At 43.1% G+C, this 16,554-nt stretch overlaps 2 protein-coding genes across 3 annotated transcripts in view; one reads left to right on the top strand and one right to left on the bottom strand.

Moving 5' to 3' along the window:
• The window catches only part of Bbs4 (Bardet-Biedl syndrome 4), a 33,562-nt gene that overhangs the window by 1,069 nt on the left and 15,939 nt on the right, over positions 1-16,554 (top strand). The window contains exons 2-6 of one of the 2 annotated variants that reach the window (XM_032910291.1): positions 8,733-8,784; positions 10,649-10,728; positions 12,268-12,331; positions 13,551-13,662; positions 14,681-14,753. In XM_032910291.1, coding sequence (XP_032766182.1) covers positions 8,733-8,784; positions 10,649-10,728; positions 12,268-12,331; positions 13,551-13,662; positions 14,681-14,753 — 381 coding nt within the window. Of the gene's footprint in view, positions 1-8,732; positions 8,785-10,646; positions 10,729-12,267; positions 12,332-13,550; positions 13,663-14,680; positions 14,754-16,554 lie in introns of those variants that run through there. The other variant, XM_032910292.1, reaches the window with a different exon arrangement.
• On the bottom strand, positions 185-1,509 carry LOC116907142 (60S ribosomal protein L13-like). Its single transcript, XM_032910111.1, has 2 exons — positions 1,494-1,509; positions 185-905 (listed from the first exon to the last, which is right to left on the bottom strand). Exons 1-2 carry the CDS (start codon positions 1,507-1,509, stop codon positions 232-234), a joined length of 690 nt encoding a protein of 229 aa, XP_032766002.1. The 3' UTR covers positions 185-231.

The raw sequence follows: 16,554 nt of genomic DNA, 5'->3' as shown, positions 1-16,554 counted from the left end.
GGTCAAGTCAGCATCATTAGCATTTCCATTTCAGCATATAAACCGTTGCAAATAGTAGCACTTGCTTCTGTCTATTGGTACTTGGTTCCTATTATTGGATGTTTCCATCTTTTCCCCTTCCTAACTTTTATCGACCTCTTGTTCTACTATATATTCCCATAAAATCAACTCTTTTGTTGTTGCCTTTTTTTTTGCTTTATGGAAAATTTATTACAACTCTCCAGCCCTGCATTACTTCTTCTCAACGTCTTGCTCTGCGGCTTCTTTCGCTCTCTTTGCTCGGATGCCGAAGAGCCGGGCATTGGCTCCGGCCATGCGAAGGCTGGCGAAAGCCTTAAAGTTCTTCTCCTCTTCCGTGATGGCTCTGGCCTTTTCCTTTTTGTACACATTCCGGATGGGCATCACAGGTCCTGTTAGCTGCGTGGCCAATTTAAGTTCTTCAGCAGAACTGTCTCCCTTCTTCGGAGCAGAAGGCTTCCTGGGGAAAAGTATGAGCTTGGAGCGGTACTCCTTCAGGCGTTGCACGTTGGCCTGCAGCGACTCAGTGGATTTGTTTCGCCTCCTCGGGTCCACAGAGATGCCGATGGTGCGTGCCATTTTCTTGTGGATACCAGCCACCCTGAGTTCCTCCAGGCTGAAGCCCCTGCCAGCCCGGACCTTGGTGTGGTATCTAACTGTAGGGCACCTCAGGATGGGCCTGATGGGACCGGACGCGGGGCGAGGGGCGATGCGGCGTGCTTTCGCCTGCAGGGCCTTGTGTCTGCGGATCTTGCGGGCCGGCTGGTTGAACCACGTGTCCACTCGCTGCTGCCAGTCCTTGTGGAAGTGGGGCTTCAGGATCATGCCATTCCGGCTGGGCGCCGTGGCTGCCTCCTGTACAGGAGAACGGCCGAGCGGAAAGGCGCCTTTTTTTTTTTTTTTTTTAAAACATAGGGTAGGGTTTATTTGTGTAACCCTGACTGTCCTAGAACTGGCTTTGTAGACTAGACTAGACTGGCCTCCAACTCAGAGATCTACCTGCTTCTGTCTGGGATTAAAAGTGTGCGCCACCCCTTTAAGATGAGCTTTTTAATTTTCACATTGGGGCAAGGACATGCTTTGCCTTTCTCTGCTAGCATATTTTCCTTAGCATAATTTTTCCAAAGTGCTACAGATTATGCCTCATTCCTTTTCACGGCTAAATAATGCTCGCATATTATTGGGGTCCAGTAATTGCCTCACAAACCACACAAACACTGATGTCAGTCAGACAGGGTGGTTTATTGAGCACATGTCCTAAGACTGGTTGACCAAGGCCACGGTCCAGATTCGGGAACTGAACCATTACCCCAAGTTAAGATCTTACAGGGTTTTCCTAGTAGTAGCAGAAACATCTGAGAAAGTTTCCTTATAATGGCAGGATAGTCAAGTAACTGTTACCCAGGCCTTACTTAACATTTTACCTAGGCTTTAACATTCCATCTAGACCTTAACACACACCACAGTTTATTTACCCGCTTGTTTATCCATCTATGGGCAACTCCATTGAATCTCTACTTTGATACTCTGAAGAATACTGCAGTAGATGAAGAACACAATATCTTTTTGATAGAATGGATGTATTTTATTTTGGTATGTACTCAGTAGTAGGATAGCTGGATCATAGGGATGTTTTGTTGTTTTTTGAGATAGGGTCTTCTCTTTTTTTTTTTTTCTTTTTCTTTTTTTTTTTTTTTTCAGAGCTGGGGACCAAACCCAGGGCCTTGTGCTTACTAGGGTACCAACCCCGGGTCTTCTCATATAGCCCAGGCTAGCATCAAACTATAATTCTTTTGCCCCAGCAGCAAGGTGCTGGGATCATAGGTATATGCTGCTGTGCAAGGATTGATTATTCTTTTTCTAGTTTTTTGACAGTAGTTGATTTTTGAGGAATATGTGTGTAATTGTATTTAATTTCTGAGACATTCCAAATATGAAATCTTGTCTCTTACTTTACTGTTGGGTTTCAAACCCTGACCTGACTAATAGAATGATTTTAGTTTTTATATTGCCTTTTTTTTTTTTTTTTTTCAGAGCTGGGGACCGAACCCAGGGCCTTGCGCTTACTAGGCAAGCGCTCTACCACTGAGCTAAATCCCCAACCCCTTTTATATTGCCTTTTAAAAAGCACCATGGAAAACAGACAAATTAGTTGCTCATGGTTGACAGTTTTATATTGAGTGTTGTATCTTGTAGGCCCTCTGTTGTTTACCACTTTATTTGCAGAGTGATGCCAGCAGAAAAGCAGTACAGAGAAGGAATCTCATGCATAAGCTAAGAGATAAAGTAATCTGATTAATATTACTAAGTTTAGGATATTGGCACCATTGTTGTGGGATACTCACCAGAGAAGACTGCTCAGACGCAGATTTGAGGCAATAGAAAGTATATTATCTGGTTGGCAGGCGACTGCACTGGGTGCTCAGGATCCTTTCTCAGGATGAGGTTTTAAGCACAAACCCCATCGTTTGAGTTGACACACTTCAGTTAACAAGAACAATTAGCCAGAAGCAGAACTACAAAAGTCAAGAGCAAGGCTAGCACATTTAGCGACTTTCCTCGAGTTACGGACTTTGGATTAGACCTTTGCTTTACTTTTGGCAGGTGACACTGTGTGCTGAGTCTTATGACTTGAATGGTACTCTCATCAAGTACAGTATGTGTGTAGGTGTACATATGCTACAGCACGCATGTAGAGGTTAGAAGACATCGTCTTTTAGAAACCAGTTCTGTGTTTCCACTGAGTTCCAGTGATTGTACTCAGATTGTCAGGCTTGTAAGGCAAAAGCTTTTACGTGCTGTGCCATTTTAGCACATAAAACCCATGAGTCCTTCTTTGTTTAAAAAGTGTTTATATTTTATTTGTGTGTGTGTGTGTGTGTGTGTGTGTGCGCACACGCACATGCACATGTGTGAAGTAGCACACTAGCAGAGATCAGAGGGCCTTCTACCATATGGACCCTGAGGATTGAACTCATTAGACTTTGTGGTAAGTACCTTTACATTCTGAGCCGTCTTACATTGCTGTGAGGACCAGTACACTGGGCTTCAAACCCTGCCTTTCTCATGCCTGATCTCTTTGTCCCTCTCTTGCCTTCCAGGGGCTTCAGCTTATGATAATCAGCTGTTCCTAATGACATGTGTGAGGCAGTTCATCAGAGGCTTTGATTTCCCTTGTATTGTCTTGGGTTATGCAGCTTTTGGCTCAAGGAAGGTTGGGTAGAGTTACAGCTATGAACAGACACCATGACCAAGGCAACTCTTACAAAGGAAAACATTTAATTGGGCTGGCTGAAGTGTGGCAGCATACAGGCTGGCATAACGTTGGAGGTGAACTGAGAATTCTACATCTTGACCCATAGGCAGCAGGAGACTGTCACACTGAATGTAGCTTGAACACAGGAGACCTCAAAGCCTGCCTCTACAGTGACACATCTTCTCCAACAAGGACAAACCTACTCCAATAAGGCCTCACCTCCTAATAGTGCCACTCCCTGTAGACCAAGCATTCAAACACGAGTCTGTGGGGCCGCAGACAGTTACTCAGTTGCTTGCCCCGTGGACTAAGCACATTCACTTCTGCGTTTATAGCCTTGGAAGTTAGGCTGTGAGAGGCTTTTCATTTCCCATTTCAAAGTCTGCCCCTAGTCCAAGAGTTCAGATTCAGACAGTTCCTGACTGTCAGTTTCCTATTCAGGGCCATTATTGAGGTCTCTGATTGCACACTGAATCATAGACTTTTCCTTTCCTGTCTTGAAGGTCAGACCTGAGGGACATCTTCTCACTTCTGTCTTCTTCCCTAGTCCAGTTCTTCCCATGGGTTTCAAGTTCTTGGGTCCTAGAAAGAGCTCTTCAGATCTGATGTGTGTTCTTTCCATTGTACTCTGTCAGCTGTAAGACACAGCAATAACATCTCCATCTCATTCTGCCTTTCTCTCGATAGATCAGAGGCTGCTGCAGAGGACAGCACCTATGTCTTTTTCTTACCTGGGCAGGTTCTTTGGGGCAGACAGCTGAGCCTCAGTTGCATGTCTTGTTGTACAGTAAGGTCTGTAATAGCCGATACAGCCTGTCCCATGTGCACTCCTTTCAGAGACTGCAGTGTATTCTCTACACACCAGGGTGGGAGTTATCTTCATACACACATGGTGGCCACCCATTATCAAGGGAGCCTGTGCATACTATACCCCATTCTGGGACTTCTCCCTAGGGACACTTCAGCCTTAGATGGCAAGCCTTTGTCAGATGTCTTATCATCATTGCAGAGTGCATGCAACTAACAGTCCAGTAAGGAGGCACGCTGTGCCCTACTGTCTGGGGAAAGAGAGCCATGTCCCGGGATTAGTCCTCCATCCTCAGACAGATCAGCCTCAATTAACGTCTCCTCATTTATCATCACGGGGACCATGCAACCATTCCTCCCCACTCATTTTTAGTTCTGTTGGTTCCTGTTTGGGCACCAGTTATAACAAACCAAAGCTTATTTCCCCTGACTAGTTTGGTGAATACTGGGTTTCTGTGCGGTTACTTATGGGGTCATAGGTGACGTAAAGGCAGCTACGTCACTGAAAACTCCATTGAAGCATTGGTAATTGCTCCTCAGGCCTGCATTTCTGCACAGCTTTCAGTAAGTCCCACCAGACTGTCTCCACAGCAACTATTACTACTTCATGACCTTGCGTGTCTGCCCCTTGAAACTTCTGAGCTTCATGAGAACAATGTGTTTCTTCAACTCCTTGGTTCTTACTAACCTCCTTTCTTCTTTCTTCTTTTTTCTTTTTCATGAGTATTGAAGACATTTTAGAATGTGGACTTACATGAATACTTATTTCTGCTTGCTATAGGGTCATCAGAGACTTTATTCCCATTGGCATCTGCCTGTTTATTCCATGGTTTTTAGTTTTGTGCTTCTGTCTTGGCAATACCATGAGCCACACTTTCATCTTTCTCTGATGCTGACAATACTTAACATGCTTTTACAAATTCATTTGCTCAGTTCACTCCATTCCAATTGTTTTCTTGTTTCTTAATGTAATTTCTTTAGAAACTTAAGCATCTATAAATTGAAATTCTGAGTCTTATACATTTGCCTATTATTACTATTATAATTGTTGTTGTCATTTGTGGTGCTGGGAATTAAACTTGGGTCTCATACATGCTAGGCATGTTCTATACCACTGATGGCACCCCAGCCCTGTAGAATCTCTTGTACTAGGGCTGGATCTCAGTGGGAATTGCTTAGTATGCAGTTTCTTTCTTTCTTCTTCTTCTTTTTATCTTTATTAACTTGAGTATTTCTTATTACATTTCAATTGTTATTCCCCTTTCCAGTTTCCGGGCCAACATCCCCCTAGCCCCTTCCCCTCCCCTTCTATGTGGGCTTCCCCTCCCCATCCTCCCCCCATTACCACCCTTCCCCCAGTCTTGGCAGGACCAAGGGCTTCCCCTTCCACTGGTGCTCTTACTAGGCTATTCATTGCTACCTATGAGGTTGGAGCTCAGGGTCAGTCCATGTATAGTCGTTAGGTAGTGGCTTATTCCCTGGAAGCTCTGGTTGGTTGGCATTGTTGTTCATATGGGTTCTCAATCCCCTTCAAGCTCTTTCAGTCCTTTCTAAGATTCCTTCAACGGGGGTCCCATTCTCAGATCAGTGGTTTGCTGCTGGCATTCGCCTATGTATTTGCTGTATTCTGGCTGTGTCTCTCAGGAGAGATCTACATCCGGTTCCTGTCTGTCTGCGCTTCTTTGCTTCATCTATCGTATCTAGCTTGGTGGCTGTATATGTATGGGCCACATGTGGGGCAGGCTCTGAATGGGTGTTCCTTCTGCCTCTGTTCTACACTTTGCCTCCCTATTCCCTCCCAAGGGTATTCTTGTTCCCCTTTTAAAGGAGGAGTGAAGCATTCGCATTTTGGTCATCCTTCTTGAGTTTCATATGTTCTGTGCGTCTAGGGTAATTCAAGCATTTGGGCTAATAGCCACTTATCAATGAGTGCATACCATGTGTGTTTTTCTGTGATTGGGTTACCTCACTCAGGATGATATTTTCCAGTTCCATCCATTTGCCTATGAATTTCATAAAGTAATTGTTTTCGATAGCTGAGTAATATTCCATTGTGTAGATGTACCACATTTTCTGTATCCATTCCTCTGTTGAAGGGCATCTGGGTTCTTTCCAGCTTCTGGCTATTATAAATAAGGTTGCTATGAACATAGTGGAGCACGTGTCTTCATTATATGTTGGGGCATCTTTTGGGTATATGCCCAAGAGAGGTATAGCTGGGTCCTCAGGTAGTGCAATGTCCAATTTTCTGAGGAACCTCCAGACTGATTTCCAGAATGGTTGTACCAGTCTGCAATCCCACCAACAATGGAGGAGTGTTCCTCTTTCTCCACATCCTCGCCAGCATTTGCTGTCACCTGAGTTTTTGATCTTAGCCATTCTCACTGGTGTGAGGTGAAATCTCAGGGTTGTTTTGATTTGCATTTCCCTTATGACTAAAGATGTTGAACATTTCTTTAGGTGTTTCTCAGCCATTCGCATTCCTCAGCTGTGAATTCTTTGTTTAGCTCTGAACCCCATTTTTTTAATAGGGTTATTTGTCTCCCCTGAGGTCTAACTTCTTGAGTTCTTTGTATATTTTGGATATAAGCCCTCTATCAGTTGTAGGATTGGTAAAGATCTTTTCCCAATCTGTTGGTTGTCATTTTGTCCTAACAACAGTGTCCTTTGCCTTACAGAAGCTTTGCAGTTTTATGAGATCCCATTTGTCGATTCTTGATCTTAAGAGCATAAGCCATTGGTGTTTTGTTCAGGAAATTTTCTCCAGTGCCCATGTGTTCGAGATTCTTCCCCACTTTTCTTCTATTAGTTTGAGTGTATCTGGTTTGATGTGGAGGTCCTTGATCCACTTGGACTTAAGCTTTGTACAAGGTGATAAGCATGGATCAATCTAGTATGCAGTTTCTTATTCCTCTTTAGTACTTATTTTTGTTGTTACTGTTTCATTTTTAATTTTTTACAAAAGATCACATGTATGGATGTTTTATCTGAATATGTTTAAATACACAGTTTGCATGCCTGATGCTCACAGAGGCCAGAAGAGGGTACTGGATCCTCTGAAACTGGAACCACAGACTGTTGTGAGCCACCACATGGGCGCTAGCAGTTGAGCCTGGGTCCTCTGTAAGACTGAGAACTCTGAACAGCCAACAGTCTTCAGCTCCTGGTGCTTTGTTTTGTGGAGAGGGTTTGCCTATCTCTGTATCCCTCGTTAGCCTCAAACTGGATGTCACCCTTTCTTAGCCTCTTAAGCGATGGGATTACAGGCATGCATTACCAGGCTTGGCTTGGTACCTTTTGTTAAGGTATATCTGAGTGTGGAGTTTCTTTTGCCAGTTATTCAGGTACATATGTTGTCTATGTTGAAGAGGCAGTGGTTGAAGGATCATGAGTTTTAGGCCAGCCTGGGGAATTATTTGTTTTGGAGCTGGACGGATGGCTCACTGGTCACAATCATTTGTCATCCTTGCAGAGGATCCAGGTTCTATTCTCAGCACTCCCAGGATGGCTCAAAAACATCTATGACACTAGTTCCAAGAGATCTGATGCCTCTTCTGACATCTGTGGACATCACACACACACACTTGGTGTACATACATGCATGCAAAACATTTATATGCCTAAAATAAAAAAAAATTGCAGCCAGCACTCCCTCTCCCCTTATATTAAGGCATATAAATAGCCTTGCTGTTCTTGTTTGACAGGGTCTCACTGTGTATCACTGGCCATCCTCCAACTCTGAGATCCTCCTGACTCTGCCTTCCTGGGTAGTAAGATTAATGGCATGTGCCACTACTACTGGCCTTTATTGTGGTATATGATGTATAAAATTACGGAACTGACAAAAGAAAAATCCACTTAAAGAATTTCTAATAGTTACAGTGTAAGTTAGTGCAATATCGTCAAATCCAGCATCTTTCTTAATTGCTCTCCACCTAATTGTTTTTAGCCAGGGTCTCTCACTGTACTGGAGCTCATGATTTTTCTAGGCTGGAGATGGTGAACTCTGCAGTCTCCTTGTCTCTTCTTTTCCCAGTGCTGAGATTACACACATGCTGTACTCAGCTTTTTCTTGGTTACGGAACTTGGGTTTTCATGCTTGTGCCACAGGTTCTTTACTGCCTGAGCTCTGTACCCTCACTTTATCAACAGAGACCATGGCTGGTGGTATGGCTTAGCAGATAAAAGGGCTTGCTACTAAGCTTGACAAGAGTTAGGCCCTCAGAACCCACATCACAGAAGGGGAGAAAAGATCCTTTAATGCTGTCCCTTCTGTATATACGTATTCATGTACACACACACATACAAGTGTTAAAAAATATTTTCTGATTTGGCTGCTAAGAAGTAGAACATTAAATATTATTTATGAGGTATTTAATAATTTAGTATATAAACATGAGTGTGATACATTGTAATTTTGGTACATTATAAATAAACATATAATATGCATTATACACAGTGAGCAAGTAGGATAACTAAGGAGTAGTGTCGTATATAAGTCACATTCAGAATGCCTCTTTCTATGTCTTTTCATGTTATGAATTGAGAACATGACTGGTAAGTTACTGATCTTTCTTGTTATGTGAATGTGCTATCAGTTAGCAATAAATACATGGGGCTGCTTTAACACAGGTGACCTCTTCCATTTCAGAAAACTCAGGTTCCTGCATCTATTGAATCTCAAAAACCCAGGCCAAAAAAAGGTCTGTATTTAATTTCATTTTATATATGTATATACATGTGTGTGTCTGCGTGTGTTTCTGTTCCATACATACCAGAGCTTTGTAAAGTATGTTAGGAAAAGCAGTAATGGTCCAATTCTCTCTCTTTTTTTTTTTTTTAAGATTTATTTATTTTATATATGTGAGTACACTGTAGCTGTCTTCAGGCACACCAGAAGAGGGCACAGGATCCCATTCTAAATGGTTGTGAGCCACCATGTGGTTGCTGGGAATTGAACTCAGGATCTCTTAACTGCTGAGCCATCTCTCCAGCCCATGGTCCAGCTCTTATAAAATGACTAGGTTTCATTTTATCCAATTAGATTTTATTGGCCTGTAATGTATTTAAATGGTTTTTGGTTATTATGTCAGTATTCACTAATATCTATTTGTGTTATAAACATTACATTCTTATACATATCAAACCTCCACTAATTTTATGTATGTATTAAGTAAGTGTTGCATTGACTTTTATTTAAAATTTTTTGTCTTGAGATAGGGCCTTGCTTTCTGAGTTTCCTGAGGGAAACATGCCCTATTTATCTCTCAGACGGGCCTGAACTCCTCGTGTAAGCCTAGGCTGTTGACTTGGGAGACTTTCCATGCTTCAGTCCCCAGTTACTGGGACTATGGATGTTGCATGCTTGGCTAGTGTGCGATTTCACAACAGTTCATGCTTGGAAGCCTAGCGACGACCTGGACGGTGAACTGCTACCTTTTTGGTCTCAGAGAGGTGATGTACTGTTGACTTAGAGGAATGAGAGTCCTCCATCTGCTAACCTGTAACATTTTAGGACTGACTTCAGGTAATTCAGATGGGATGTCCTCCTCCTCATCAGATATTAGAGAAATACCTGAATATTGTTAACAAAAAGGCATTAGTTCTGCCATCTATAGAGATGCTTGTTTTAATTGAGTTTTTGTGGTATCAGGGATTAAACCTAAGACCATGCACATGCTAGGCAAGTGCTCTCAAGCTGTGTCTCCAGCTTCCTCTTTTATTTGTGTCAAAACTTGTTTTTAAATGTACGTGTGTTACAGAACCTTCATGGAGTTTGTTGTCCCTCCCACCTTCACCTGGGCTCCAGGATTGACTCAGGCTTCCAGGCTTGTGTAGCAGGTGCCTCTGTCTGATAAGTCTTGACTCTTACCTTCTTTTACTTTGAAGGAGGGTCTCATTAGTTACTCAAGGTAGCCTGGAACTTACCTGTAGCCCAAGCTGGTCTTGAACTTAAAATATGTCTTTCTCAGCCTTCTGAATAGCTGAGATTTAAGAAACTTGGTTGTAATTAAGCAAGTATCTGACATCATTACTAGTTCGTTTGTTTTTTAACCATTTCTGGATCTGAGAATCATCCTGCTGCAGTATGTTACCTCATAAATAACTAGATGATTAAACTAATTAGGTAGAGTTAGTCTATGTTGTGACTGTCATTTCAGTCGTCTAGAGTCAGACCCTGTGGGTTAGCTGATCCCAAGTCTAGAAGAGGACTATATATCAACCAGGAATTATCCAAAGGGCCAGGAAGATGGCTCAGTGGGTTAAGGCACCTGCTGCTAAGCCTGCTGATCCAGATTCAATCCCTAGGACCCATATAGTGGAAGGAGAGAGCCAACTTCTTCAAAATTGTCCTCTATGTACGCTATAGTATAAGTGTACGCACACTTGGTACAAAATACGCAAATACAATTAAGAAAACAAGATATTCTCATACATTTCCAAATTCCATGAAGAATTTAATGCACTACTGTAATTGCTTGTGGTTGGTTTAGACATGAGGACTATGATAAAGGAGAAAGTTTAACACTGACTGTATTGTTTGTTTTCCCAAAATATGCTCCGTAGCTCCAGAGTTTCCTATTGTGGAGAAGCTGAACTGGCTGATCCATCTCTACTATATCCGGAAGGATTATGAGGCGTGCAAGGTGAGAGAGAGACAGGCTGGGCAGCCACGGTCCGTGTCTGCAGCACCGTGTGGCAGTTAATAGCTCCCTGCTTTAAACATCAGTATTTTGATTTAAACAACAGTTTACCTATCAGCCTTGACTTTACTCTTGTCTCTTTTCAGTGTGTTTCTATATAGCAAATAGGACCAGGTTCCTTCCTGCTTACTGTAGGGTTGTCTTATTATACGTAAACCCTGTAGTGTGACACACTGTCCCCTCTGACACTCTTATTTGCCTTAGCTCCTCTCCCACCCCTTGACAACACACAGTTTGAAGCTTTTCACTTTGGGAAGCCTTCTTTAATTCTCTGAGATGGCTCCAGATGCTGCCTTTTGAGCTAAAGTGCCTGGGCCTAGCCCATCACAGCATGGAACCCCACAGCACACAGCTCATATGATTTGCTCTATACTGAGAACCACTAGCGTCTGTCATGGTGCTTGAAAGTTTTCTTATGTTTTTCTAGTGTGCCTACGTAGATTTTAAATAGGGGTTGAGGAAATTTTCTTTCCTGGACTAGATAGTAGCTTATTTTAAATTTATTTTTTGAGATAAGGTTTTACTCTATGTCCTTGGTTAGCCTTGAACTTGCTAAGTAGATCAGGCCACATTCACACAGCTCCACCTGCCTCCACCTGCCTCTGCCTGCTGGGTGTTGGGATCGAAGGTGTGAGCCTCTGCGTCTGTCAAGGCAGTAGCCTAGATGGCAGGGTTATGTAGTTATTATCTGATACTTGTTTTTGTTTCGTTTTTGTTTTTGTTTGAAACAATTTCATGTAGCCTAGGTCAGCCTCAAACTCAGTAGGTAGTAGATGACTTTGATTTCTTGTCCTTTTGTCTCCACCTCCCGAGGGCTGAGGTGGTGGGCATATACCACAGTACATGGCTTTATTTTTTCTTAAATAATGCAAAAATATAAAACTTATTCAGAAATTGTAAAGTATATGTGTATGGTGTTTGCCTACACGTATGTCCATGTGCCACGTGCAAGTAGTGCTTGAGGAGGCCAGAGATGTCATCAGGGTCCTTGGGACTTGGGACTGCAGTTACAGAGTGACACAACTGTACTGTCTACACAGTTGTGAGCTGCCATTCGGGAGCTGGTAGTCAAATCTAGGTCCTTTGGAAGAGCAGCAGTGCTAAAGGTATTTTTTTTTTCTTTTACAAGACAGGGTTTCTCCGTGTAGCCCTGGGTGTCCTGGAACTTGATCTGTAGACCAGGCTGACCTCAAACCACAGAGCTCCACCTGCCTCTGCTCCTGAGTGCCGGGATTAAAGGCGTGTACCACCTGCAGGACCCTAAAAGTATTGTAAATGAGGGGTATACTTACAGAGGTATCCTGAGAGCCCTGGCTAACCTCATTCTAAAGTAAATGATTGTAAGAGTTGAGATGAAACCAGAAATCTGATGAAACCACATTGTTTTCACTGCCGTGTCCTAGGTCTTATGGCTGTCCCTTGTCTGCCTCTGCTGTTGCTTTGCTAACACTTAACCCCTACTCAGGTGTTCTTCTCTTTTAGGCTGTGATCAAAGAACAGCTTCAGGAGACTCAGGGGCTGTGTGAATATGCTATTTATGTCCAAGGTAAGACATATTATTTCCTTACTGGAAAAATATATTTAGCCTAGGTTCTTGGAAAACAAAAAACCCAAACAATTTAGGAAGACTTAAATTCAAATAATGTCTCAGAGAAGTCTTATTTACCAGCCTTTGAAACACAATTCTGTGTGTGTATTGTGCACACATCTGGAGGCCAGTGCTTGACGTTGGGTGAACATTTTTTTAAGTATATTGTAAAATTATTTTACATGTATTTGTGTTTGCCTGGATGTATGCCTGTGCAACATGTACATGCCTGGTGCCTGTGGAGGCCAGGAGAGAGCACTGGGAACCCTGGAACTAGAGTTAAAATTAGTTGTGAGAGGCTGGAGAGATGACTCAGTGGTTAAAATGCATTAACTTTTTTCAGAGGTCCTGAGTTCAATTGCCAGCACCCACATGGTGGCTCACAACCATCTGTAATGGTATCTGATGCCTTCTTTTGGTGTGTGTAGACAGAGCACTTACATACATAAAATTAAAAAAAATAAAAAGTGGTTGTAAGCCACCATATGGATACTGGGAATTGAAACTCAGTCCTCTACAAGAACAGTAAATGCTCTTAACAACTACCTCTAGTTCTTTTTTTTTTTTAATTTAAAATTATTTACTTTATTTATAGATGGTTGTTGGTTGTGAGCCACCCTGTGGTTGCTGGGAATCGAACTCAGGACCTTTGGAAGAACAGTCAGTGCTCTTAACCACTGAGCCATCTCTCCAGCCCCCTACCTCTAGTTCTTAAAAATGTTATTTTTTTTTAAGATTTTATTTATTTTATGTGAGTAGTGTAGCTGTCCTCAGACACATTACAAAAGGGCATCAGATCCCATTACAGATGGTTGTGAGCCACCATGTGGGTGCTGGGAATTGAACTCAGGATCTCTGGAAGAGCAGTCAATGCTTCTAACCACTAAGCCATCCCTCCAGCCTATTATTCTTATAAAGAATTTCCGTGATCTGCAAAAGACTGGTTATCTGGGTATAGATGCTGGGAGCAGACTGGGTAGATCTAAGTTAGCTTATTACAGGCTTTCCCTTGCTCAAACTTTGCTTGCTTCTACCCGTTTGTTGATGACTGATTGGATTAAACAGTTATCCAGAGGCTTTTTCTGATCTTAGCTGCTTCTCCTCCTCCAGTTTTTCTGATGCCAGCCTCTACTTCTAAGAATATGGCTTATTTTCTGTGTTTTCTATTACTTGGCAGCACTGATTTTCCGCCTGGAAGGAAATATCCAAGAATCCCTAGAACTCTTTCAGACGTGTGCCGTTCTCAGCCCACAGTGTGCTGATAATCTCAAGCAGGTGGCCAGATCCTTGTGAGTACTGGAGCAGTCACAGAAGACCACATCAGATGCTGCCTTTTGAAGTGCATTTTGGGGAGACCCTGTTGCTATAGCAGCCAGATGTTTGATATGTAGGATAGTGAGTAATAAGTGATGGGCTTCATCTGGAGGAGTGGGAATCCGTCTGGAAGTCAGCTAGTATTGAGGAGCTCAGGACCTTCTGGTTGGATGAGAACAGTGTATCGTCCCATGACTCCTCTATACTCGTGTGGGCAACTCATAGCTTGTTGTTCTGATATCAGTTGGACTATTTGACATACAGGACGTGTGTTATATTGAGTGAATGGCCTGTGGATCCCTAAGTGGAACTTCTGAAGTCTTCATGAACTGTTTCTTCCACCAGAGTTCTGTGCTGTGCCATCGCACGCTCCTCCCTCCCACATTGCCTTTCCTCCTACACCATTTTCATATAGAGCTCAGTTCTCTTTAAATTCATGGTCAAGGAAAGAAGTGTGGGTTCAGGAGGAAAAGGATACGCCCTTACTGGGAGAGGTTGGTAAATGACAGTGGCTCATGCTGCATGGTGTATCGTTTGACTTTTTGTTGTCTTTGTCTATTTTTATAAACCATTACAGGAAGTAGTTGCAGAAGAGTGCCACCAACATTGGCGTGATGACAGGAAGGCCTTAGAACAACTGCTGACATAACCCCTGCCTCAAGAGCTTTTGCTCTGGGGCACAGTGGAGCCCCTTGCCTTCCCTATACAACCAGCTCAACTTTTTAAACAAAGCGTGTTCAATTTTTAGCTCTGCAGTATGTGTAAATGTGAATCTGTGGAGGTGGCCCTCCCGGAGGTGAGGGAGCTGGGTGTGGCAGTGCACAGCTGTAACCTAGTACTTGGAGCTGGAGGCGTGAGGGTCCATCCGTTGAGCGCCATCCTTGGGTGCACAGTGAATTGGAGGCTAGCCTGAGTTACAGAAGAACCTGCCTGAAAACCACCAAAAGTAATGCGATTTGAAGCTATGATAATTATAGAAATGTGTCTTCACAGATTTCTTCTGGGAAAACATAAAGCCGCCACGGAAGTATATAATGAAGCAGCTAAGCTCAACCAGAAAGACTGGGTGAGTAGAAACAGTGTTTTATTATGAAGGAACATTTTTTTTTTTTAGATATAAGGCCTCAGTCTGTGTAGCCCTGGCTGGCCCCAAATGCACTGTGTAGAGCCGAGCAGGCTGGCCTCAAACCCAGAGAGATCTGCCTGCCTCAGCCTCTGCCTCAGCAGTGCTTATTAGAGGTGCTCAGCCGCTGCCTGGCACTGGCGAGAGCTCTCAGATGTTCAGACGCCTTTGATTCTGTCCTCAGCACAGCATGTTTGCATAGCTCTGTAGACTTTGGTTTGTAGTCTGCAGCTGTTAGTCTTACGGACAGCTTTCTTCTGGCCTGATTCTAGCTGTGACTACCCCGTCATTCCCAGAGCCTGAGAGGTGGGCTGGGACCTTTGGAGGTGGAGAGCTCAGTAGCGGATGTCTTCTTATGTGCTTTGCTAATTTTCCCTGTCTGTTTGGCAGTTGGCCAGCCGGCTCTATTGCCTTTCTTTGGGCTATGAAAACTTTAAGTGACTCTTTTGATTATTTTCCCTTCATCATCTTCCCCTTCTTATTAGTATTTATTAATTGGATCAAACAGTGGATTTCACTGTGACATTTTCATAGTTTGGTCATAGTCACCTTCCTTATCCCCCTATTTTCATCATGTACTTATGTAAATTGGGGATTATGTGTAAGTATGACACAAAATCAGACTAAACATTGTCTGTATAAATTAAGGGTTTTCCCTGCATGAACCCACATCATGGGTTTTGAAATTCATTTGGTCCTAGAATTTCAGGGCATGGTTAGGCCTGGTTAGTTAAACGATGCCTGCTGCAGTTCAGTAGTATTAATTCTTAGAAAGGAGCTCAAAGAAGCAAGGAAGAGCAAGCCCCAGAAGAACCTGTGCTGTGTCTCATCAGCCATAGCCTCTGAAAGGGGCTGGAAAGTACTATTTTACTCTGGAACCATTCTTAACTGGGGTAGGGTTCTGTAGTAAAGGGAAAGAGAAATGAGTCTCTGGAAGATGTGCAGCTCTGCTGCTGCACTCATTGTCACTTCCTGTCAGACATAGCAGCTTTGTGGCTTTTACTTGCCTCTCCTTTCTATTATTTTCTTCCTTCCATCCAAGGACATTTGCTCAGTCTTATCTCCAAGGGTGCCATTCTTGCTTCTAGTTGTATGTATTCGGATGGCTTAGCCTTTCCCTTAATTTCAGTACTTGTATTCTGATTTCAAAGTACTTTGTCTTTTCCTCTCTTCCCTCCCTCCCTTCCTTTCTCTTTTTTGTTGTTTGTTTGTTTGAGACTGGGTCTCACTATGTAGCCCTAACTGTCCTGGAATTCACTGTGTAGACCAGGCTGGCTTTGAACTCAGAGAGCTCTGCTTGCCTCTCTGCACTGAGATTAAAGGTGTGCACCAACAGTTGGCTCTTCTTCTTCCCTTCCCTTTTCCCCTTGTCTTGTGCCCTCTTGTGTCTCAGTCTTAGTTCTGCTGCTTCCACAGTTACTTTTCTCTTGTGCTTCCCTTTAGTTCTTTTCTATACTGTTGGGTGATCTTGCAGAGACGTCCTATGTCAGAGAGAAGTCCATCGATTATAGTAGAGAGATAACACGGTCTTTCCTTGGAGTCCTTAGGGCACTATTTGTTAAAAGTTTAAAAACATTTTACGGTAGTGTGCAGGGGTGGGAGTGGGGACGACCTGGGGAGCTTGTTCTCCCCCTCTACCATGTGGTTCCTGAGGATTGGACTCAGGTCACTGGACTTGGCTACGAGTCCCTGTACCCAGTCAGGTGTCTTGCCAGCATTATCATTTTTTTAAGTATACTCCAGT

The sequence above is a fragment of the Rattus rattus genome, chromosome 8 (assembly GCF_011064425.1).
Source record: "Rattus rattus isolate New Zealand chromosome 8, Rrattus_CSIRO_v1, whole genome shotgun sequence".
Lineage (NCBI taxonomy): Eukaryota > Metazoa > Chordata > Mammalia > Rodentia > Muridae > Rattus > Rattus rattus.
Note: the sequence above shows the minus strand (reverse complement) of the source record. Positions and strands in the feature narration are given on the sequence as shown.